This window comes from Aquarana catesbeiana, linkage group LG05, assembly GCF_042186555.1.
Source record: "Aquarana catesbeiana isolate 2022-GZ linkage group LG05, ASM4218655v1, whole genome shotgun sequence".
Lineage (NCBI taxonomy): Eukaryota > Metazoa > Chordata > Amphibia > Anura > Ranidae > Aquarana > Aquarana catesbeiana.
The window spans coordinates 47633915-47659046 of NC_133328.1; the positions used below are offsets into that span (position 1 = coordinate 47633915).

At 43.7% G+C, this 25132-nt stretch overlaps 1 protein-coding gene across 6 annotated transcripts in view; it reads left to right on the forward strand.

The window, feature by feature from the left end:
• Window positions 1–25132, forward strand: part of ADAM22 (ADAM metallopeptidase domain 22) — a 419533-nt gene that overhangs the window by 329476 nt on the left and 64925 nt on the right. For all 6 annotated transcript variants that reach the window (XM_073629692.1, XM_073629695.1, XM_073629694.1 and 3 more), the window contains exons 18-23: window positions 7601–7681; window positions 14864–14914; window positions 15571–15634; window positions 16349–16454; window positions 22275–22391; window positions 24466–24631. In XM_073629692.1, the coding sequence (XP_073485793.1) occupies window positions 7601–7681; window positions 14864–14914; window positions 15571–15634; window positions 16349–16454; window positions 22275–22391; window positions 24466–24631 (585 nt within the window). The remainder of the gene's footprint in view (window positions 1–7600; window positions 7682–14863; window positions 14915–15570; window positions 15635–16348; window positions 16455–22274; window positions 22392–24465; window positions 24632–25132) is intronic.

The window sequence follows — 25132 nt, forward strand, 5'->3', positions numbered from 1 at the left end:
CAGTTGGTGAAGATGAAACGGTTCCTTTAGTGGGATTCTGGATCTTTGGGATAGGGCAGAGGAGCCCGTTGAAGAATCTTTATGCGGATCAATTGTGAAATTAAAGTCTCCCCCTTTCACAAGTGTTCCTTCGGCAAAAGAAGCCAAGAAGGATTGGCCCTTTTCAAGCACTGAAAGCAAGGGAATATTAAAAAATGCATTTAAAGCAGTATTAAACCCAAAATAAAAAAAAAAATTCAAATATTACATCTCACTAATCCCTAAATGTGGTTGCTGCATTAGTTTTTATTAAGCCTTTTTTCTTTATTCTTACTCGGTGATTCAGCAAGTCAGGCTGGGTTCACACTTATGCGAAATTAATGCAGGTTTCCCCGCATCCAATTTGCATTGCAGGAGGTTGTGACCGGCTCTCTTTGGAGCCGGTACACACATCTCAGCAACGGCTCCCGTGCGAATTGCACCGGAGCCTTCTGCATCTTTTGGTCTGTTTCAGGTCTGAATTCAGCCCAAAATTCGGGTTGAAATCGGACCCTAAATGGTGAATGGAGATGCATCGGACTCCTGCTGTGAGCCGCTGCGTGTTCTAGTGAACCCAGCCTAACACGTCCTGTCTTAGGGTGTTTCCATTCTCGGGGGATGCGCTTGGATAGCAGCATTGTCAATCTGGGGAGAGGGTAGTGTTAGATGGACTAGCAGATTTAGATGAACTTGACTAACAAATTAAAGCTGACCTCCAGCTAACACTTTTTAAGCAGTTACAGCAACACTTTCTTCCTTTTGAGATAAAGAATTTACATAAATGTATAAAAGCTGATCATTATAAGCACCCCTGTTGATGGTAAATGGTTTGTCTCATTCCTCTGACACTTGCGCTGGACAGCTTGGTATGTAGAGGGAATTGAAAAATAACAGACTTACTTGCAGGATCACCAGGTAAAAATAAAGTGAAAAAAGCCTAGAAATTAAAACTAATGCAGCCACCACATCTAAGAATTGGTAAGCTGAAATATAATAAATGTCTGTTTTTCTGTTTAACACTGCTTAAAGGCTCCCCTTTTATACCTTGTTAAGGTTTGAAAATGTGATATTTTATGTAAATTTTCGTCCTCAAATGCAAGTTGTCATCAGAACATCCAGTTCAGATCTCCAAATAAACATTATCTTGTTCTTGAAAGAAGCAGGATATTTGTACACAATTATTTAAAGAATAATAAGTTCACCTTTTGTAACATTTTACACTCTTATTCAGGGTGTAACATGTTACGAACGGACCGGCTCCCGCACCCCCCGCTCCCCGCATCACTCATTCACAGTGTCCTGTGAATGGAAAACGACAAGGTCTGGCAGCCTTTGTAGCTGTTGGCTTGTAGTTTTCAAAAAACTATCATGGTGCTGTAAGTTCTGTTCATTGGGTCCTCCTATCAGAATGTTTCGGCTTCCCCGTTCAAGGTACGAGGAAGCTGATACACTGACAGATCTGCAGGAGACCTACATGACTCGCTGGTGCAATGCTTTACAGGCTCCTGCAACAAAAAAATAAATAAATGCCCATTTTTTTACCTGCAAAATAAATGTGCATTTAATTAAAAAAAAAAAAAAAAAAAGTGAACATATAATTTAAAGACAGTACAGAATCCCTTTAGATGTGCATTGTTATTATATGATTCTAAAAACTAACCCTGTATCTCCCCAAGGTAATCCTTAAAATCTGGCCTGTTAGTCGGTCCTGAAGACAGGAGTTGAGAACCACTTGCCTGGACAATGTCACATGGGTTTAAAATTGAACCCAAAGCAAAGTTTTATTATTATAACAAAGGTGCATTTATCCTTAATGCTTCATTAAATCTTGTGCAATTTGCGATGCGCTTTGGACATTAAAGTCGGATGACAAGTTGCACACCAATTCTTTTCAATGGCACCCGTTCAAATTGGTGTGACTTAAAGTCGCAGCAACTTTAACCACTTCAGCTCCGGAAGATTTGGCTGCTCAATGACCAGGCCATTTTTTTCGATATGGCACTGCGTCGCTTTAACTGACAATTGCGCGGTCGTGCAATGTTGTACCCAAACAAAATTGACGTTTTTTTTTCCCATAAATAGAGCTTTCTTTTGGTGGTATTTGATCATCTCTACGGTTTTTATTTTTTGCACTATAAACAAAAAAAGAGTGCCAATTTTGAAAAAAAAAAACACAATATTTTGTACTTTTTGCTATAATAAATGTCCCCAATTTTTTTTAAAAAAAGCAAATTTTTTCCTCAGTTTAGGCCAAAATTTATTATTCTACAAATCTTTGGTAATAAAATTGCAATAAGCATATATTGATTGGTTTGCGCAAAATTTATAGCATCTACAAAATAGGGGACAGATTTATGGCATTTTTATTATTTATTTTTTTACTAGTAATGGCGGTGATCAGCGATTTTTATCGGGACTGCGACATTGTGGGGGACACTTTTGGCACATTTTTGGGACCATAGACATTTTTACAGCAATCAGTGCTATAAAAATGCACTGATTACTGCGTAAATGTCACTGGCAGGGAAGAGGTTAACACTAGAGGGCGATCAAGGGATTAATTGTGTGTTCTAGGGAGTGATTCTAACTGTGGGGGGAGTGGGACTGCCTGAGTGAGGAGAGCGATCGTTGTTCATACTTAGTTTGATTAACAGATCGCTCTCCTCACCCCTGACAGCACGGAGCTCTGTCTGTTTACATTGACAGATCTTCTTTCTGTCTCTGTGTGGAGCGATCGCTGGTGCCCAGCGGTCATCGCGACCGCCGGGCATGCGCATCAGCTCTGGCGTAGTGCTGCGTCCACGTGCACACACCCCCTAGTGGTCAAAAGGCGAACCGTCGTAAGGTAACGTAGTTTCGCCCACCCGTGTGCCATTCTGTCGCAGTAAAACTGCGGGGGCTGGTTGGGAACCGGTTAAAAAGGTGCCTGCACTACTTTGGTGTGACTTTTGATGCAACTTTGATCCACAGAATGTAAAGTCGGATTAAACTTGCACCAAAAGCTGCGCTAATGTGAATGGAGCCTTAAAAAGATACTAGGGGGAATTCAATAAAGCTGCTGCGCCAATTTTCTGGCGTTAATCCCTCTTGTTAATATATTGCGCCAAATTCATAAAGCATTTGTGACACTCTTGGTTCTGACAGAGACTCGTGCACCAAAAAAAGATAGTTCTAAAATGCATCACTTTTGCTTTGTGTAGCATTGAATGCACCAAATGTAAAAGTGGAGCTAATTAAGACCAGCTCCCTTTTGACATACAGGGAGAAATACTGGCACAGACAGATTTTGTGAAAGTGTCTTCCATGCATTTTAAATGTGGAGCAGCATGAGACAAATTCAAGTACAAGTTCTAGACAGGTTACATGAATTTGGCGCATTCTTCACCACTTTTAGAATGCATGAGACACTTTCACAAAATCTGCTTGCACCAGTCTTTATGAATTCCAGGGAATGTCTGTATATGGTGGTCAGTGATGGGCCCTCTGTGCGTCTTTATTATTATTATTATTATTCAGGAGTTATATAGCACCAACAGTTTGCACAGCCTTTTCCAAAGTAAAGGGAGATAGTCCAGTTACAATACAATTCAATACAAGAGGGTTAGGGGGCCCTTCTCTAGACAGCTTTCTATCTTTAAAGGAGGGGCAAGTGAGGCAAAAAGCAATACCTGTGAGAAATGAGCTGATGGAGAAAATAGAAGTACAGTTTTAGGTGGAGGCAGGACAGGCTTTCCTAAAAAAAATAGTTTTTTAGGGATCATCTAAAGGCAGACAGAGTAGGAGACACCCAGACACATTGATGTAGGGAGCTCCAGATCATGGGAGAGGCTCTGGGGAAGTCCTGGAGATGAACATGGTAGATGTTGATGAGGGGGCTAAAAAGCAGGAAGACTTGGAAGGAGGGAAGTAGATGGTTTGGGTGATATTTTTAGATGAGGTCGATGATGTCGCTGCGGGCAGATTTGCAGATGCCTGTTTCCTTAGACCTCTCTTTTACAGTGTTTGCTTAAATATTTGTCAGAGCTTGCTGAGCATTTGTTGCTAACTGACTGCCATCGGATAGGTGTGGACGGGCATTAGGCTCAGAAGCAAGTCAAGAATAACATACTTTCAGGGAACAATAGTTTGAATTTTGACATGTGTCTGAGTTGCTTATTTGCATTTACAGTTGTGCTCAAAAGTTTGCATACCCTGCCAGAAATAATGACATTTTGGCATTGATATTGAAAATATAACTGATCATGCCAAAAAACTCTTATTTACGGATAATGATCATATAAAGTCATTGATTGTCACGTAGTTGTTTGGCTCCTTTTTAAATCATAACGATAACAGAAATCGCCCAAATGGCCCTGATCAAAAGTTTCCATGCCCTGGAATGTTTGGCCTTGGTACAGACACACAAGGTGACACACACACCTATGGACCTTTATAAAGATGGAAAAGGATTTGAAAAGATATCCAAAGCCTTAAATTTGCCAGTAAGTTCTGTTCAATTACTTATTAAGAAGTGGAAAATTCGGGGATCTTTTGGTCCCAAACCAAGTTCAGGTAGACCAAGAAAGATTGCAGCCACAACTGCCGCTGGAATTGTTTGGGATACAAAAAAAAACCCCACAGGTAACCTCAGGAGAAATACAGGCTGCTCTGGATAAATACAGTGTGGTTGTTTTTAAGGAAAACAATACGATGATACTTGAATCGTCTTTCTGGCAATTAGACCATGCAAATAATTTTTATTCAAGTATCATCATATTGTGTTCCTTAAAAACAACCACACTGTATCGGAAGATATTGGAAGGGAGGAAAGATCCAGGAGCACCTCGTCCCAAAATATAAATATAAATTTTAAATTAAAACCACACTGTATCTATCCAGAGCAGCCTGTATTTCTCCTGAGGTTACCTGTGGATTTTTCTGTGTATCCCAAACAATTCCTGTGGCAGTTGTGGCTGAAATCTTTCTTGATCTACCTGACCTTGGTTTGGTATCAAGAGATCCCCGAATTTACCACTTCTTAATAAGTGATTGAACAGTGCTGACTGGCAAATTTAAGACTTTGGATATCTTCTTGAATATTATATATTAAATATTATTATTATATAATAATATATTAAATATTATTTTCCATCCTTATAAAGTTTCATTACCTTGTTCCGCAGGTCTTTTTACATTTCTTTTCTGCTCCCCATTAGCTCAGTATCTAGTCTGCTCAGTGCATTCACGAGAGCTAACAAACTCATTGACAATTTATACATAGACACTAATTGCAATTTGAAAAGCAACAGATGTGGCAAATTAATCTTTATTGCCATTTAAGCTGTGTGTGTGTCACCTTATGTGTCTGTACCAAGGCCAAACATTACAGGCTATATAAACTTTTCATCAGGGCCATTTGGGTGATTTCTGTTATCATTAGAATTTAACCACTTCAGCCCTAGAAGGTTTTACCCCTTTACGACCAGGCCATTCTTTTCGATATGGCACTGTGTTACTTTACGTGCAACGCTGTACCCAAATAAAATGTATGTCCTTTTTTCCCACAAATAGAGCTTTCTTTTGGTGGTATTTGATCACCTCTGCAGTTTTTATTTTTTGCGCTATAAACAAAAAAGTCCGACAATTTTGAAAAAAAAAAAAACAATATTTTTTTACTTTCTGCTATAAAACATACCCAATAAAAAAATGTTAAAAAAAAAAGAATTTCTTCATCCATTTAAGCCAATATGTATTCTGTTACATATTTTTGGTAAAAAAAAATCGCAATAAGCGTATATTGATTGGTTTGCGCAAAAGTTATAGCGTCTACTAACTAGAGGATATTTTTATGGCATTTTTTTTTTTAATAGCGGCGGTGATCAGCGATTTTTAGCGGGACTGCGATATTGCGGTGGACAAATCGGACACCTAATGCTGCGTAAACACAACCGGACTTTCCGGCAGAAAAGGTCCAACTGAATCATTCCGTCAGACATTTCGATCGTGTGTGGGCTTTATCGGACTTTTTCTTTCTAAAATTCTGACGGACCTAGAAATAGAACATGTTTCAAATCTTTCCAACGGAATCAGTTCCTATTGGGAAAACCGTTCGTCTGTATGCTATTCCGACGACCAAAAATTACGCAAGGGCAGCTATTGGCTACTGGCTATTGAACTTCCTTTTTCTAGTCCCATCGTACGTCATCGTGTTCTAAACGATCGGACTTTGGTGTGATCGTGTGTAGGCAAGTCTGTTTCAGCGGAACTCCGTCGGAAAGACCATCGGAGTCTATTCTGACGGAAAGTCCGGTCATGTGTACGCGGCATTACTGACATTTGACACTGTGTTTTGGGAACCAGTGACATTATTACACTGATCAGTGCTTAAAATATGCACTGTTACTGTACTAATGACACTGGCAGGGAAGGGGCGATTAAAGGAATAAGTGTGTCCCTAGGGGATGCTTTCTTACTGTGTGGCGGATGGACTCACTGTATGAACAGAGAGATCCGTGTTCCTACTTAGCTGTTCATACCTGACAGGACGGCGATCTGCTTTGTTTACAACAGCAGAGCGCCGTCCTGTCTCTCTGGGGAGCGATCGTGGGTAACTGACGAACATTGCGTCCGCCTGACCTGCTGATTGGCTCCCCCTCTGGCCAATCAGTGGCGCGCGCGTCCACCGCTGGCTATTGCACGAAATGACGTACAGGTACGGCGTTTGGCGCAATAGAGCCGCCCTGCCACAGTATATGTACTGCGGCCGGTCGATAAGTCGTTAAAAAGGAGCCAAACAACTATATGATAATATATGATAATTAATGGCTTTATATGATCACTATTCTTAAATAAAAGTTAATATTTTGGCATGATCAGTCATATTTTCAATATCAATGCCAACATTTCATGGTTTCTGCCAGGGTATGCAAACTTTTGAGCACCTTTGAACACAACTGTACTTGGTAAATCTAGCTTTTGGTGAAAGGGATTGTGTAAGGAAAAAAAAATAGGATTTTTTACACCTGAAATTAAAGTGCAAACATTTACTTGATATGTCAGATGACATGCGTGTAACATGATCAGTAACTGGGCCTCCATTTTATGGTTTAAAAGTGCAAATACAACAGCAAAAATCTTGTTGTAGCAAGCTTATGTGTCAGTGTTCTGACTTCCTATTTCTTCATATCATCAGCATTTTTACTTGTTTCCCAGAGTTGGTTTTTAGCATTTCAATACTGCGTTGATGGGGGAGCTGGCAATGGATATGTGATTGTTTTAAGAGCTTTGTCAGTAGAAGTCTATTAAGAAGGGGATGAGGGGACCTGACTCTTACTCTTACCAATGCAATTGTATTTTATTTCATATTAACAATTACCTGTCCTTGTGCCTAGTTTTATGTTTAGAATGATATTTTAGGAATCACTGCCAATCTAATCGCACTATATTCAGTCATGTTCGTTGAACTAGATGTCTTTTTTCAACCCTGACTAATTATTTAGCTATGTAAGTTTGTTATATTTGTTGGGATTTACTAATTAATTATCGGGCCACAAGTTGATTTTAATCTTTGCATTGACAACTTTCATTTCAATTTCTCTTGAAGTTCAATCCTAAAGAAATGTTATGCCGGGAAGCAGTGAATGACTGTGATATCCCAGAAATGTGTACAGGAAATTCCAGCCAGGTAATAAGAACATTTTTGCTTACTTTAAAAGAAATATGTTTTTCTTTATTTCCAGCACACTTAGGCCAGTAAATAATTCCTCCTACTTTAATATCCTGCACTTGGATAATTACACTATATGACCAAATATTTGTGGCACCTGTCCATCACACCTACACTATATGGCTAAAAGTATGTGGATAACCCTCCAAATTATTACACTCAGGTGTTTCTGTATTATTGAAGTTACAATATACAAAGTAATTTTAGAGAATTGCGCGCTTCCAACTTTGTGGTAACAGTTTAGGGAAAGTTAAAACCATAAAGACAAAGTTTGATGGGTTTGGCATGAATGGCCTGCACAAAGCCCTGACTTTAACCTTAATTACCTTTGAGATAAATTGGAATGTGGATTGTGGGCCAGTTCTTCTCATGAAATTGGATGTCCACCAAGCCTACAGTGTGTGTATATATATATATATATACATACAGTATCTCACAAAAGTGAGTACACCCCTCGCATTTTTGTAAATATTTTATTCTATCTTTTCATGTGACAACACTGAAGAAATTACACTTTGCTACAATGTAAAGTAGTGAGTGTACAGCTTGTATAACAGTGTAAATTTGCTGTCCCCTCAAAATAACTCAACACACAGCAATTAATGTCTAAACCGCTGGCAACAAAAGTGAGTACACCCCTAAGTGAAAAAGTCCAAATTGGGACCAATTATCCATTTTCCCTCACCAGTGTCATGTGACTCGTTAGTGTTACAAGGTCTCAGGTGTGAATGGGGAGCAGGTGTGTTAAATTTGGTGTTATCGCTCTCACTCTCTCATAGTGGTCACTGGAAGTTCAACATGGCACCTCATGGCAAAGAACTCTCTGAGGATCTTAAAAAAAGAATTGTTGCTCTACATAAAGATGGCCTAGGCTATAAGAAGATTGCCAAGACCCTGAAACTGAGCTGCAGCACAGTGGCCAAGACCATACAGCAGTTTAACAGGACAGGTTCCACTCAGAACAGACCTCATCAAGGTCAACCAAAGAAGTTGAGTGCACGTGCTCAGCGTCATATCCAGAGGTTGTCTTTGGGAAATAGACTTATGAGTGCTGCCAGCATTGCTGCAGAGGTTGAAGGGGTGGGGGGTCAGCCTGTCAGTGCTCAGACCATACACCGCACACTGTATCAAATTGGTCTGCATGGCTGTCATCCCAGAAGGAAGCCTCTTCTAAAGATGATGCACAAGAAAGCCTGCAAACAGTTTGCTGAAGACAAGCAGACTAAGGACATGGATTCATGGATTACTGGAACCATGTCCTGTGGTCTGATGAGATGAAGATAAACTTATTATGTTCAGATGGTGTCAAGCGTGTGTGGCGGCAACCAGGTGAGGAGTACAAAGACAAGTGTGTCTTGCCTACAGTCAAGCATGGTGGTGGGCTTGTCATGGTCTGGGGCTGCATGAGTGCTGCCGGTGTCTTGTCAAATACAGTCCCCTATCATATAGTGTCCGCCCTGTACTGCGCAGGCGCAGTACGGAGGACAAACGAGACGCCGAAAGTCTCCGAAGTTTAACAGCTGATCATCAGCTGTACACGGCGCCTGCGCTTTTATTCTCACCCTATGTCCAGGTTCATTCCCTACTATCCAAGTGGACATAGAGGGAGAATAAATAGTTGCCGAGCGCAGCGAGGCCGTGCCCGAAGCGTGGCGAGCGAAGCGAGCTCGCGAGGGGCCCTCTTACACTGCCATCGCTAAGAAGTGCCGAAGCGCTGTGTACAGCTGATGGTCAGCTGATCAACTTCGGACACTTTCGGCATCTCCTTCTGCTCCGTACTGCGCAAGCGCTGCGCCTGCGCAGTACGGAGCGGACACTATCCGATAGGAGGACAGTATATGTCAGAACACCGGCACTGGGGAGCTACAGTTCATTGAGGGAACCATGAATGCCAACCTGTACTGTGACATACTGAAGCAGAGCATGATCTCCTCCCTTCAGAGACTGGGCCGCAGGGCAGCATTCCAACATTATAACGACCCCAAACACACCTCCAAGACGACCACTGCCTCGCTAAAGAAGCTGAGGGTAAAGGTGATGGAGTGGCCAAGCATGTCTCCAGACCTAAACCCTATTGAGCATAAGTGGGGCATCCTCAAACGGAAGGTGGAGAAGTGCAAGGTCTCTAACATCCACCAGCTCCGTGATGTCGTCATGGAGGAGTGGAAGAGGACTCCAGTGGCAACCTGTGAAGTTCTGGTGAACTCCATGCCCAAGAGGGTTAAGGCAGTGCTAGAAAATAATGGTGGCCACACAAAATTTTGACACTTTGGGCCCAATTTGGACATTTTCACTTAGGGGTGTACTCACTTTTGTTGCCAGCGGTTTAGACATTAATGACTGTCTGTTGAGTTATTCTGAGGGGACAGCAAATTTACACTGTTATACAAGCTGTACACTCACTACTTTATATTGTAGCAAAGTGTCATTTCTTCAGTGTTGTCACATGAAAAGATATATTAAAATATTTACAACAATGTGAGGGGTGTACTCACTTTTGTGAGATACCGTATGTGTGTGATGTTCAGGTGTCTAAACACTTTTCCCCATATATTGTGTGTAGGCTTACCATTTCATTCCACCACTGGATGTCATGCTAATTTAGTGGCTTCAGTACTTTGAGTCACTGACTTGGAACCGTTATAGAGATCGGGAGTTCTCATATCACTTTGCTGCATACTTGCCCTAGTAGTGACTTGGAATATATTGCATCCAGAGACGGTTAGGCAGCTAGCAATTTGAAAATGGGGCCAACGATGGCAGCCACTCCACTGCAATATCAGCACAAGTAAAATGTTAAAGTATGTAAATAACAAACTTCTCTTATTTGCACCCTTTTGATCTGTTAACTATGGAATTGATAAAGTTGTGTAATATCTGTTCCATAAGTGCAAACAAATACCTGTTTATCCTGTTCGAAATCCAGTGTTGTCTTATGTCCCGAACACTCTGCACTGTTATTTCAAATATTATCATTCCTGCGTTAGTTTTCCTCTACAGAAAAAGCTACCCCTTCTACAGTTGGCCCCAAAAGTTTGCATACCCTGGCAGAAATCGTGAAATTTTGGCATTGAATTTAAAAATATGACTGATCATGCCAAAAAATTATATATTAAATATTGATCATATAAAGCCATTTATTATCACATAGTTGTTTTGGCTCCTTTTTAAACCATAATAACAGAAATCGCCCAAATGGCCCCGATCAAAAGTTTACATACCCTGGTCACAAGGTGACACACACAGTCTAAAATGGCAATTAAAGGTTCATTTTTCACATTTGTGTTTTTTTAAATTGCAGTTAGTGCCTGTGTATAAATAGTCAATGAGTTTATCTTTTACATGGATGCACTGAGCAGGCTAGGTACTGTGGCATGGGAAGCAGAAAAGAACTGTCAAAAGACCTGCCTAACAAGGTAATGGAACTTTATAAAGATGGAAAAGGATATAAAAAGATATCCAAAGCCTTGAATATGCCAGCCAGTACTGTTCAATCACTTATTAAGAAGTGAAAAATCCAGGGATCTCTTGATACCAAGCCAAGGTCCGGTAGACCAAGAAGGATTGCAGCTACAACTGCCAGTGGAATTGTTCAGCATAAGAAAAACCCACAGGTAACCACACTGTCTTTTTCCAGAGCAGCCTGTATTTCTCCTGAGGTTACCTGTGGGTTTTTTTGTATCCCAATTAATTTTTCTGGGAGTTGTGGCTGCAATCTTTATTGGTCTACCTGACCTTTGCTTGGTATCAAGAGATCCCCAAACTTTTCACTTTTTAATAAGTGATTGAATGGTACTGACTGACATATACAAGGCTTTTGATATTTTTTTTACTGTATATCTTTTCCATCTTTACAAAGTTCTATTACCTTGTTAGGCAGGTCTTTTGATAGTTCTTTTCTGCTGAGAGAGGGGTAGAGAAGGAAGCGCCACCTGAGTGTAGTATTCACAAATGATGTTTAATGACACCAGGTAAAAACACACTTACAGGATAAAAACATATAAAAGGCTCATCTGTATAGGTATGTGGTCCTCGGTGTTCCCTCTGATCCTGTGGTGGTGACGCTGCAGGGATGCTGGGCTGCAGAAGGCGGATTACCAGCCGGGAGCTCCTTCTGTGGCCATCAGGAAGAGACTAGGGGCCGGCGTGGAGCGCACGTGGAGCGTGCATGACGTCACAGGTCGTCCGTCTGCTTCCGGGTTAGGTGTCCAGGGTAGGGATCGTCCAGGGAGGAGGGCTAGCAGGGAGGTTGAGAGAAGGCTACGCGCTCGGAGCCACTGCTCCTTCAATAGGCCGCTGGCTCAGTGTCTAGCCTGCTCAGTGCATTCATGTGAGAAATAACAAAGTCATTGAATTTTTATACACAGACACTATTTGCAATTTAAAAAGTCACAAATGTGGGAAATTAAAGTGGTTGTAAAGGCAGAAGGCTTTTTATCTTGATGCATTCTATGCATTAGGACAAAAAACCCTTCTGTGTGCAGCAGCCCTCCTCAGCCCCCAAATACTTACCTGAGCCCGACCTTTCTCCAGTGCACAAGTGTCTCAGCCGTCAGGGACTCTCCCTCCTGATTGGCTGAGACACAGCAGTGGCGCCATTGGCTCCCGCTGCTGTCAATCAAATGCAGTTAGCCAATCAGAAGGGAGGGGGGAGGCCGATATGGGGTGTTATGTCTGAATGGACACAGGGAGCTGCGGCTCGGCTCGGGTGCCCCCATAGCAAGCTGCTTTCTGTGGGGGCACTCGACAGGAGGGGGGGGCCAAGAAAGCCGGCAAGGGACCCAAGAATAGGAGGATCCGGGCTGCTCTGTGCAAAACCATTTCACAGAGCAGGTAAGTATAATATGTTTGTTATTTTTAAAGAAAAAAAAACAAGGCTTTACAATCACTTTTACCTTTATTTGCCATTTTAACCTGTGTGTGTCACCTTGTGTGTCTGTACCGAGGCCAGACGTTCCAGGAGATGGAAATTTTCGATCAGAGCCATTTGGGTGATTTCTGCTATCATCATGATTTTTAAAAAGGAGCCAAACAACTATGTGATAATAAATGGCTTCATATGGTCACTATCTTAAAATTAAAGCCAGTTTTTTGGCATGATCAGTCATATTTTCACTATCATTGCCAAAATGATTTTTGCCAGGGTATGCACACTTTTAAGCACAGCTGTATGTTATGGAGGTAAGAAGGTGGAGTAAGTGTTCTGTAGTCCTAACACACATACCGTCCTAGGGTGACAAAGCTGCTTCTCTATACATACAGAAGACGAGTGAGTGGTATCTCTCTAGGACAGGAAGTGCGTTATTGGCAGGATTATCAGGTGAAAATAAAGAAGAAAGATTCTGGGAAAAAACAAATGCAGACACCATATCTGAAGACTGATAAGTTCTAATACATTACATTTTTATTCTTTGGTTTAGATACAGGGTACTTGCACTTGGTATTGGTCAACATTTCTTGCATTTATTTTGCTTGTATTTATGTGTATTTGCGTGTATATTTGCACGTACATGAGTAAAATAAATTCTAGCTCTTAGAATTGAATTTTAACCTCTTCAAATTAACATTTTACACACGTATGCGAGTATTTGCGTGCACATGCACGTAAGTGCATAGAATACTGAAAACTGGCAACTTAGATTTCTGTATTTATTTATTTTATTTTTTTACTCCTCCATATGCAGAGCATGTTTACGTGCCTGTGTGTACAGACTCCTTGAAAACAATGAACTGAGCTTAGATAAATGTAACACCCTCTAGTGTGCTACTAGTGTCAGAGTAGGTAAAACATAGTCTGATTCAGGGCCAAGTCTGAGTTATGAAATCTGGCTCAGGGTTTACTGGAGCTCAGGGCTGGATTACTCATGCAGGCAGCTCTCTGGTGCCTCCCCCTGGTTCTGGATTGTTGGAGAACGTTCTGAAAGTTGGAGGGCAGAGGCTAGGAGGGTTGTTCTGCATACTCAGGGGATCTTGATGTGCTGAAGGGACTGTCGGTGGCCCTAGAGGCGAACCCGCCCCCTAGCCTGGGAGGGGGGGAGGCTGGGGGAGAAGCAGCCAGGTGGGCTGGCATTTCCTGCGGTTGGTAAACCAGGATTCAGCTTACAATACTTTGGGCTACTTTCCAAAGGGACTGCGAGTTCCTAGGGGCTTTTACTTTTCTAACAGAGACTGTTAGCCACCAAGAGAGGAATCATTTAGAGTTCTACAAAGTAAAGGAAAAAAATCAATCGGAGTTGTACATAGGGAGGAAGTTGTCCCTGGTTTTGTTACTGTCAAATTGGGCATCCCATAATCCCTATTACCCATCCAAGTTATCACCCCTAATAAACCATCAAAATAAAGCTCAGAGACTGTTCCTTGTTTCTGGATGAAAGCTAAAAATGCTATTTGCCTGGCTGTGTAGGAGTGGGGAACCCTGTCATCTGCAACTCCTTTGGGGTTAGTGCTACATAAGTCAAAAAATGTATATGTATCCCTAAAAACGCTATGTATTTGAACAGCAGTGTGCAAGAGGCCTAAAAAACGAAATTCTTGTTTTTTTGCTAAACATTGTTATGCATAATTGCTAAACAAGGTGTCAGTCTGCAGCAAGCTACAGTTTAATATAAAAAGAAAACTCACATTTTTCCGCATTGCAGCTATGACAACAGTCCTCCGATTATAGACAGGATTTCCCAGAACACCTTTGCTTTGCTTTGCACTTTTAATTGGCCTGCTGCATGTTCCAGAAGACTGTACAGAACTTGATATGAAATTACAAGCAACATATGAAATGGAATATGGTAATTTTTAGGGATGCCAGATGCCAGGGTTGCAGTGTTTCTTTATATACCTCTGGGACTGATCATGTGACAGAGCCTTCAACTTATTATAAAAAAATTTGACAAGTGCATTGGAAGAGCATAGGAAAATTTCCTAATATGGGGAATGGACTCATAATTACATGAGTTTGCTGAATTATCAGTCTGTATTGCCCACAGCAAGTAATGACTTCCTTTTTATATTTCTAGACCAAAGCTGGAAAATAAATCTTATGGGCAATACGGGCCATACATTTTCAGAATGTGTTTGAATATGAATTCTAATGTCTAAGTATAAAGACTATGTTATTGATAAATACTTGTTTTACATTTCTTTTAGTGTCCTCCAAATATCCATAAACTGGATGGGTACCCATGTGAAGATAAGGAGGTAATGTATAGATAACTTTTCATGAAAAAACACTTTACAACACAGCTGTTATCTTAATGTTTAATAAAATGATGTCTCTTCCCTTCCCCTCCTTCTCCCTCTTTCTCATTATTCCCCTCCTATGCCTTCTTCATCTCCCTTTCCCTCATACTTTTCTCTGTCCTCCCTTCTCTTTCTCTCTCCTCTTCCTTTTCCTTCCTTCCCTTCTCTTATCCTCTCCCTTCACTGCTACACTCCTCCCCTCTTCATCTGTCCTATTCCTTCCTCTCCCACTCTGCCCTCTACTTTCCGCTCCCTCCCCTTTCCTTCCCTTCACCACTCTTCCCCTGATCTTTTCTTCTGCCCTCTCTTCTTCTCTCCTCTCACTTCCCCTTCCTTCTGCACTCCTCTTCTCCCCTCCTCCTTTCCACTACCCTCCCCTGTCTTCCCTTACCTTCTCCTTCCCTTCCTACTTATATATCTGTTTCTTCCATTTTTTGCCCTGCCTTTCCACTCCCTTACATTTTATTTTCCCGTCTTCCCTCTTTCTCTGCTATTTCCTTCCCCTTTGCTTCTGTCTGCTTTTTTCTTTCTCTTTTTATTGTTTCTCTGTCTCTTACCCTGTCTCACTAACTTACTGCCGGCCCCCCACCTGCTCTCATCTCTTACCGTTCTAGGGCCTTTGCTTTGGAGGAAGGTGTAAAACTAGAGACAGACAGTGCAAGTATGTCTGGGGTGACAGTAAGTATCTAGAAGATTATTATTAGTCATTAATTGGTTAAATTACTCTCCACAACATAACCGTAATAATGAAATAAGTAGATATTCACCAGATAAAGCTAATGTTTTGAGAATGACTACCACTGTTATCATAGATTTAATTTAAGGAGTATCTTTATTTTCCTGTAGGGTCGATTCACACTGAGGCAGCACGACTTACAGCGTGACTGCCTCAGGCGACCCAGGACACGACTCAGCGGCGACTTGCAAAACGACTTCTGTATAGAAGTCAATGCAAGTCGCCCCCAAAGTCGTACAGGAACCTTTTTCTAAGTCAGAGCGACTTGCGTCGCTCCGATTAGAACGGTTCCATTGCACAGAACGGGATGCTACTTCTCAGGCAACTAAGTTGTCCCAGTGTGAACCAAGGCTTATTTGTACCATTGTCCTTTGTATAAAAAAAATGAAAACACTTGTAAATATAATTTGTAGCTTCCTTTGCTTATCATTTGGTTTGTATTTTTTCTTTGTCTTCCATGTATTAAAATGTTCTTGATTGCTGATAAAAATAAACCATGAATCCTGTTTAGTTACTATAGGTAGCAGCTCTATACTTTGTACCAGATTTTAAAACCTGTCTCCATAGTTCTTGTATAATCCGTGTATCAGATACGTTACTTCAATGTATCCAGTAGCAGACATTTGTTTCTATTAAAAACATATTGTGTCTTCCAGAAGTGGCAGCTGCAGACAGGTATTGCTATGAAAAGTTGAACATCGAAGGCACTGAAAAAGGCAATTGTGGGAAGAATAAAGACACCTACATACAGTGCAGCAAACAGTAAGAAGTATTTCCTGTGACTTTAATTAAGCCATAGCTTCTGGTTCAATGCAACGTACTGTAACTATATTGATCAAGATATTTGATTCTAAGCTCTGCTCAAATTATCTAACTCAACCATCTAGCTATGTATGGAGTACATAATTTGTAAAACTGTGTAACTATGAATTGAATTCTATATGTCTCTTTGTTTCATCCTCTATTTTAATATTTTCCAAATAAACTAGAATTTTAATCGTACATTTAGTCACTACTGTGCCTATAAAGTCTTGAGCCCACAATTGCCCTATGTCCTCCTTTCCTGTGACTTTACATTACTGAATATTTTGTGACAGCGTTTTTAAGCTTAAAGTGAGTCTATACTCAAAATTGTTACTCCAGGTATAATTTTTGTTTAGTTTCATATACAGTGTGTAAGGGTTAGAACCTCCATCAGGTTTTTATCGCTGTCTGTTGGGATGATTCTGTCTCACTTCCTGTTTCGCTAACTGCTCAAAAAATGTGCAAGGTAATCCCTCATGAAACAGAGACCACTAAAACTTTCATTGAAATATATTCATTCAAATCCTAAAGAATATGCGGTACTGTGCAAATGTTGTAGGCAGGTGTAAAGAATTGCTGTAAAGTAAGAATGCTTTCAAAGATATATATTTTATTTGTTTAATTTTATCAATTTACAAAATGCAAAATAAGCGAACTGAATTTTTTTTTTTAATCAAATCAATATTTGGTGTGACTACCCTTTGGCTGCAAACCAGCATCAATTTTTACACTTGCATAAACTCAGGGATTTTGTAGGATTAGAGTCAGGTGTATACCAACGATCTGTACCAAGCAGGTGCTAATGATCATCAATTTCATATGTAGGTTGAAACACAGTCAATAACTGAAACAGAAACAGCCGTGTAAGGCCTGGTACACGTGGTTTGATTGTTGGACGACCGAGCGTCTGATTTTTGCGAAAAGTGTGTGCGCGGGATTTTGTCTAGCGTACTAACTATCCGCAAATTGTTGTTTGACAAACACGAACGTAGTGATGTACTATGAGAGTATAAAGAGGAAGTTAATTTCTCAAGCGCCACCCTTTGGGCTTCTTCTGCTAATTTCGTGTTAGTAGAAGTTTGGTGAGCGTTGATTCTCGATTTTCAGATCGTACAAAACAAATACCTTTTAAAATACATTTGGCATAACTACATCAGTATCACCAGAAAAGCAGCTTCATTATTATCCCATTAAAGAAGATGAGAATGTGCGCTGCATTTCGACATTTCATCAATTGCCGCGTCACAAATGTTAATTCTAGATTACGAACAGAAGTTTACAAGACCAAACTCTTCCCAGTCGATCCTTGATTCTGAGCATGCGTGTTTGTACTTTCGACTTTTGTGTGACGATTTCTCTACTGACTATCCGAAAATCAGACGTTGAGTTCACATCCGACAAAAATTTTATAGCCTGCACATCCAGCTTTTGTCTGCCGAAAAAGTCCAATCGGCTGTCGAAAGCACCGTACTAATGATCCGAAAATCCGCAGACAGCTCGTCTTACGAATTTTGCCACCCCCAGCTCTGGACCCCTGCACATTGCCCCCCAGCTCGTGACCCCTGCACATTCCCCCCAGCTCGGGACCCCTGCATATTGCCCCCCAGCTTGGGACCCCTGAACATTGCCCCCCCAGCTCCGGACCCCTGCACATTACACATTGCCTCCCACCCCCAGCTCTGGACCCCTGCACGTTGCCCGCCCCAGCTTGGGACCCCCGCACATTGCCCCCCACACTCGGGACCCCTGCACATTACACACAGCCCCCCAGCTCTGCACCTCTGTACATTACCCAGCCCTCCCAGCTGTGGACCCCTGCATATTACACCCCCCAACTCTGTACCCCTGTACATTACACAGCCCCCAAGCTCTGGACCCCTGCATATTACACCCCCCCAACTCTATACCCCTGTACATTACACAGCCACCCCAGCTCTGGACCCCTGCACATTACACGTTGCTCCCCCAGCTCGGGACCCCTGAACATTGCCCCCCCAGCTCCGGACCCCTGCACATTGCCCCCCAGCTCCGGACTCCTGCACATTACACATTGCCTCCCACCCCCATCTCTGGACCCCTGCACATTGCTCCCCCAGCTCCGGACCCCTGCACATTACACATTGCCTCCCACCCCCAGCTCTGGACCCCTGCTCGTTGCCCGCCCCAGCTCGGGACCCCCGCACATTGCCCCCCCCAGCTCGGGACCCCTGCACATTACACACAGACTCCCCAGCTCTGGACCTCTGTACATTACACAGCCCCCCCCCAGCTCTGGATCCCTGCATATTACACCCCCCAACTCTGTACCCCTGTACATTACACAGCCCCCCCCAGCTCTGGACCCCTGCATATTACACCCCCCAACTCTGTACCCCTGTACATTACACAGCCCCCAAGCTCTGGACCCCTGCACATTACACGTTGCTCCCCCACGTTGCTCCCCCATTGCCCCCCCAGCTCGGGACCCCTGCACATTACACACAGACCCCCCAGCTCTGGACCTCTGTACATTACACAGCCCCCCCCAGCTCTGGACCCCTGCATATTACACCCCCCAACTCTGTACCCCTGTACATTACACAGCCCCCCCAGCTCTGGACCCCTGCATATTACACCCCCCAACTCTGTACCCCTGTACATTACACAGCCCCCAAGCTCTGGACCCCTGCATATTACACCCCCCCAACTCTATACACCTGTACATTACACAACCCCCCCAGCTCTGGACCCCTGCACATTACACGTTGCTCCCCCAGCTCGGGACCCCTGAACATTGCCCCCCCAGCTCCGGACCCCTGCACATTGCTCCCCAGCTCCAGGACCCCTGCACATTACACATTGCCTCCCACCCCCAGCTCTGGACCCCTGCACATTGCCCCCCCAGCTCCGGACCCCTGCACATTACACATTGCCTCCCACCCCCAGCTCTGGACCCCTGCTCATTGCCCGCCCCAGCTCCGGACCCCCGCACATTGCCCCCCCAGCTCGGGACCCCTGCACATTACACACAGACCCCCCAGCTCTGGACCTCTGTACATTACACAGCCCCCCCAGCTCTGGACCCCTGCACATTACACATTGCCCCCCACCCCCAGCTCTGGACCCCTGCACATTGCCCCCCCCAGCTCTGGACCCCTGCACAATACACATTGCCTCCCACCCCCAGCTCTGGACCCTTGCACATTGCCCCCCCAGCTGGTGACCCCTGCACATTGCCCCCCCCAGCTTGGGACCCCTGCACATTACAAATTGCCCCCCACCCCCAGCTCTGGACCCCTGAACATTGCACATTGCCCCCCCAGCTCAGGACCCCTGCACTTTGCCCCCCAGCTCGGGACCCCTGCACATTGCCCCCCCAGCTCGGGACCCCTGCACATTGCCCCCCAGCTCGTGACCCCTGCACATTGCCCCCTCAGCTCGGGACCCCTGCCCATTGCCCCCCCCAGCTCGGGACCCCTGCACATTACACATTGCCCCCCACCCCCAGCTCTGGACCCCTGAACATTGCACATTGCCCCCCCAGCTCAGGACCCCTGCACTTTGCCCCCAGCTCGGGACCCCTGCACATTGCCCCCCCAGCTCGGGACCCCTGCACATTGCCCCCCCAGCTCGGGACCACTGCACATTACACACAGACCCCCCAGCTCTGGACCTCTGTACATTACACAGCCCCCCAGCTCTGGACCCCTGCATATTACACCCCCCCAACTCTATACCCCTGTACATTACACAGCCCCCCCAGCTCTGGACCCCTGCACATTACACGTTGCCCCCCCAGCTCCGGACCCCTGCACATTGCCCCCCAGCTCCGGACCCCTGCACATTACACATTGCCTCCCACCCCCAGCTCTGGACCCCTGCTCGTTGCCCACCCCAGCTCGGGACCCCCGCACATTGCCCTCCCAGCTCGGGACCCCTGCACATTACACACAGACCCCCCAACTCTGTACCTCTGTACATTACACAGCCCCCCCAGCTCTGGACCCCTGCACATTACACATTGCCCCCCCAGCTCGGGACCCCTGCACATTACACATTGCCCCCCACCCCCAGCTCTGGACCCCTGCACATTGCCCTCCCCCAGCTCTGGACCCCTGCACAATACACATTGCCTCCCACCCCCAGCTCTGGACCCCTGCACATTGTCCCCCCCAGCTGGGGACCCTGCACATTGCCCCCCCCAGCTTGAGACCCCTGCACATTACAAATTGCCCCCCACCCCCAGCTCTGGACCCCTGAACATTGCACATTGCCCCCCCCAGCTCAGGACCCCTGCACTTTGCCCCCCAGCTCGGGACCCCTGCACATTGCCCCCCCAGCTCGGGACCCCTGCACATTGCCTCCCCAGCTCGGGACCCCTGCACATTGCCCCCCCAGCTTGTGACCCCTGCACATTGCCCCCTCAGCTCGGGACCCCTGCCCATTGCCCCCCCAGCTCGGGACCCCTGCACATTACACATTGCCCCCCACCCCCAGCTCTGGACCCCTGAACACTGCACATTGCCCCCCCAGCTCAGGACCCCTGCACTTTGCCCCCAGCTCGGGACCCCTGCACATTGCCCCCCCAGCTCAGGACCCCTGAACATTGCCCCCCCCAGCTCAGGATCCCTGCACATTGCCTAACCCCCAGCTCGGGACCCCTGCACATTACAAATTGCCCCCCACCTCTGGACCCTTGCACATTGCCCCTTCCTACCTTACTTAATGCATGCAGAGCTGGAGACACAGCAGCACAGAACAGAGGACCGGAACAGCTGGAGTTAATTTTTCATATTAACAATGCTAATGATTGGTTGCTAGGACCACCTAGCAACCAATCACCTGCTGGTTAACTTGAAAAGTTAAGTCCAGCAGTTGCTGTCCTCTCTCTCAAGCTCCGCTCACTGTCTCTCTCCCCTGCTGTGCGATGCAATGTGAAAGCGGCGGCTGGCCCTGGGTGTCAGTCACTTGGGTACGGTCCGCACGCGGGCACCCCCGCACCCTTCTCACAGCTCACCTTTCCCTGCCCTGGTTGTCACAGCACCGCCGCTGCTGCCTGTGCCTGTCGCCCGGCTGACACCCCCCCTAATGTGTGGCACCCGGGGCGGACCGCCCCCCCCCCAAGATGTTTGGGACAACCTACCTGCCGAGTTTCTTCAAAAAGTGTATTCATGCTGTTTTGAGGGCAAAGGGTGATCACACCAAATATTGATTTGATTTGCAAACGGGTGCAGCCACGTTTTGGCTGGAATGGAAAGAGAAGATCACTTACTGGCGTTGTGAAGGATTTGGGGATTTTTCTTGGGACTTTTACTTACATTTGATCACCTCCTTTTTTTCTTCTGATATTTGGTATTTGGTGCTACTATAAGGAATTTCTTATTCACATGCTGGGCACCGTTTGAGTTTTTATCATATACTGTAAAGTGTTGTTTGTATATACACAAAATATATAGGGGTATATGATAAGGTTTATGAATACATAAAGAATACATAGTTTTGTTATTGATGATTATAACACGGTGGTAATTGCTATTTATCCTTTTTTTGAATGAACACATAGAAGTTTGTTACATTAGCTCATTTTTTTTTGTTTTCATTCTATTTATACAAGTGTATAAACACAGTATAGGGTGGCAGCTGTTGTTTTCCTTTTTTTTGGCGCACAGGTTATTAAAATGATTCATTATGCAAGTGTCTGTTTTTTGAACTTTGCAAAAGTTTTGTGATTCTTCTTCATTGTGGAGGTTGGGTTTATAATAAAGAAAATACTATAGTCTCTATAAAATGTTTTTACAGGGATGTCCTTTGTGGTTATCTGTTGTGTACCGACACTTCGAGTGTGCCAAGGCTGGGTGAGCTGGAATCTCTTACATCAGCTTCTCTCTCGCATCAAGGAAAATTTTTAAACTGCAGGTGAATGGTCGTTATATTTTGGTTTCACCCCTTACTCTCTGAGGCGGCCATACATGGAAAGAATTTCAGCTGATTCCTGATGAGCCGGCTGAAATTCATGCCATGGGTGGCCCTGTCGTCATCGCTCAACATTCTTTGATCAGAAAATTGAAGGAACTGGACATAAAATTGTTGTTCAAACAGTGGCTGCATCCAATCAGATGCAGTCACTCTTTGGATGTTCTGACAGCCATGTGTGCTGACTATCAGAATACAGTAGCGGCAGGAAAGATTCCTCCATCCATGCTATATATTGTGGGTGGGGAAATTGTACAGTGTATGGCCAGCTCTGTTTTTGAATCGCTTGCCTACAGATAAAGTGCCCCAATATTTTCATCATATTACTTTGCTGAAAAGGTTAAACCATTAATAAAATGCACTCACTAAAGCAAAATATAGACATCGCTTATCTGTGGCCCTGACACTACTCCATGCAAAGTCCAGGAGCCTCTCGGTTAGCACCTTGTGTACTGTAGGAGGTTCCTTCACACAGAGGACAGATTTTGGGTTACAGATAAGCGAAGTCCAGGAACCTCCTACTGTGCTCGAGAAGCTAACCCCTGCCAATGTCCACGGCTGGAGGTTCCCAGACTTTACACAGAGGAGCGTCTGGTTCTGGGTCACAGATGAGCGATCTTTTGTGTGTGTATATGCAGTGGAGGGTCTTAGGGCTAAGCAATAAGGTGAACCTTTCCAGAAATTCTGATTTTACTAACCTTAGGGTAATTTCTGTAAGCTGTATGAGTTATATCAACTGTGATCATTCTTTACCTAATGATAATGCTCCCTTTTACACACACAGTACACAACAATATAACAAGCATTCAACTGATCCACATGTTAAAGCCTTGAGGGAATTAGAAACAATAAGAGTATATCACAAGACTTTAAATATGCACCTTGGACAATGTCGTTTTTAGGCAAGAATGTGTGGGCAAACGACTTTCTGGATGTGGGGTTTTTTTCCCTTGTGCTTTTTTTACTTGTGTGTGGTGGACAGTCAGATTGATAATTATGTTCTCTATTTAATGTGTAAATTGTATATAGATATATATTTATTGGAATATGATTGTTTATTTATCTCTGTAGATGAATCTGAATTTTTTTATTGTGGCATATGCGAAAGTATGTCTTGAGGCCGGGTTCACACTTGTACGACAAATGCTCCGACATTGGGAGCACATGTCGCATGACGTGTGTAAATCAATGGTTCCCTATGAGAGCCATCTTAACTGGTCCGACACAAGTTCCTGCACTACATTGGTCCTACTTCAGCCCATTGAATATCATTGAAGTCGGATCAAAGGTGGATCCTTGTCCTAACCATCCGACTTGTGACATCCGACATGGTGACTACAGAAACAGTAAAAGAAATTTATGTCACACTGGGATTGTTTTGATTGGTCAAAAGACAAGTCGTACTGTCTCAATTTTTTATTTCTGTATTTTATTGATTTGTATACAAAAAAGCACGTTTTAGCTGACAGGATATTTTCTTGTGGTCAGTTAATAATTTATGAAATGCAAATTTAAAGTCCTGTTATATACTCCAATTTATTCTAATTTAGTGTGATTGGGATGATGTAATATGACTCCATCTATGTTTTTTGTTACTTTGTAATTGAAAACAACATCTTTGATCATATGGGCCCTTTATGGGGCCACTGTACTCAGCCCAATATTGGCAAGTGATATGACGGTTTTAAGCGTAAAAGGAACCTGTCACTTCGCCCTTTGAGGGCAAAGTAACAAATGTTCCTAATAGCACACCCGAATCCTGTTACTTAGGAAAGGGACAGTGTTGTTAATCATTTTGCAAGCTCTGAAACTGGCCAAAATGGAGGGGGGAGGGGGGTTTCGCAGAGAAAGTAAATATCAATTGGTAGGGGAAGTGGGTCAGAAAAAGAACCTATTACTTTCTATGAATGGAGGTAGCGTTATATTCACTTTAGAAAGCCTTAACATAATAAAACAAGCAGTAATAAAGGCCAGTTACTGATTTTAAATATTTATTCATTGTCCATTACTTTTTCAGTGGTGGCTATGTGAAACTGGATGAGGAAACTGATTTGGGATATGTGGAAGATGGCACTCCATGTGGAGAGGGAATGATGTGTCTGGATCACAGATGTCTTCCTATTGATCCTTTCAATTTCAGCTCATGCATGGGCAGCACAAACAAGATTTGTTCTGGAAATGGGGTAGGTGAAGCTCATGTCTCATCATGTACTGCTGCTAAGCGTCGATCCATGTTGCACACCCAGTAAAAATACAGAGTCTGCAGTAAAACCTTGCGCAGTAAACAACCTTCCAAGAGTCAGACGCCTTTCACTATTGATTGCACAGAAAACAAAGTCATCAGGTAGTCGTATAAAGCCCAATTCTTACAAGGGATGATTCTAAACTATTTGGAACAAAATAAGACCGTGTAGAGATGAACAACACAGCAATGATAGTCTTCTGTTTGCTGTAAGACCCTGTATTGTACACAATATTCAGTTTATAAAAAATTTGGACACCAAAGATTTTGGTGCATATTTTCAGCATGTACAGCAGGTAAAATAAGTATTGAACACGCACCATTTTTCTAGGTAAATATATTTCTAAAGTTGCTATTGACATTACATTTTTACCACATGTCAGTAACAACCCATTCAATCCATACATACAAAGAAACCAAAACAAATACGTTCAGAAATTAA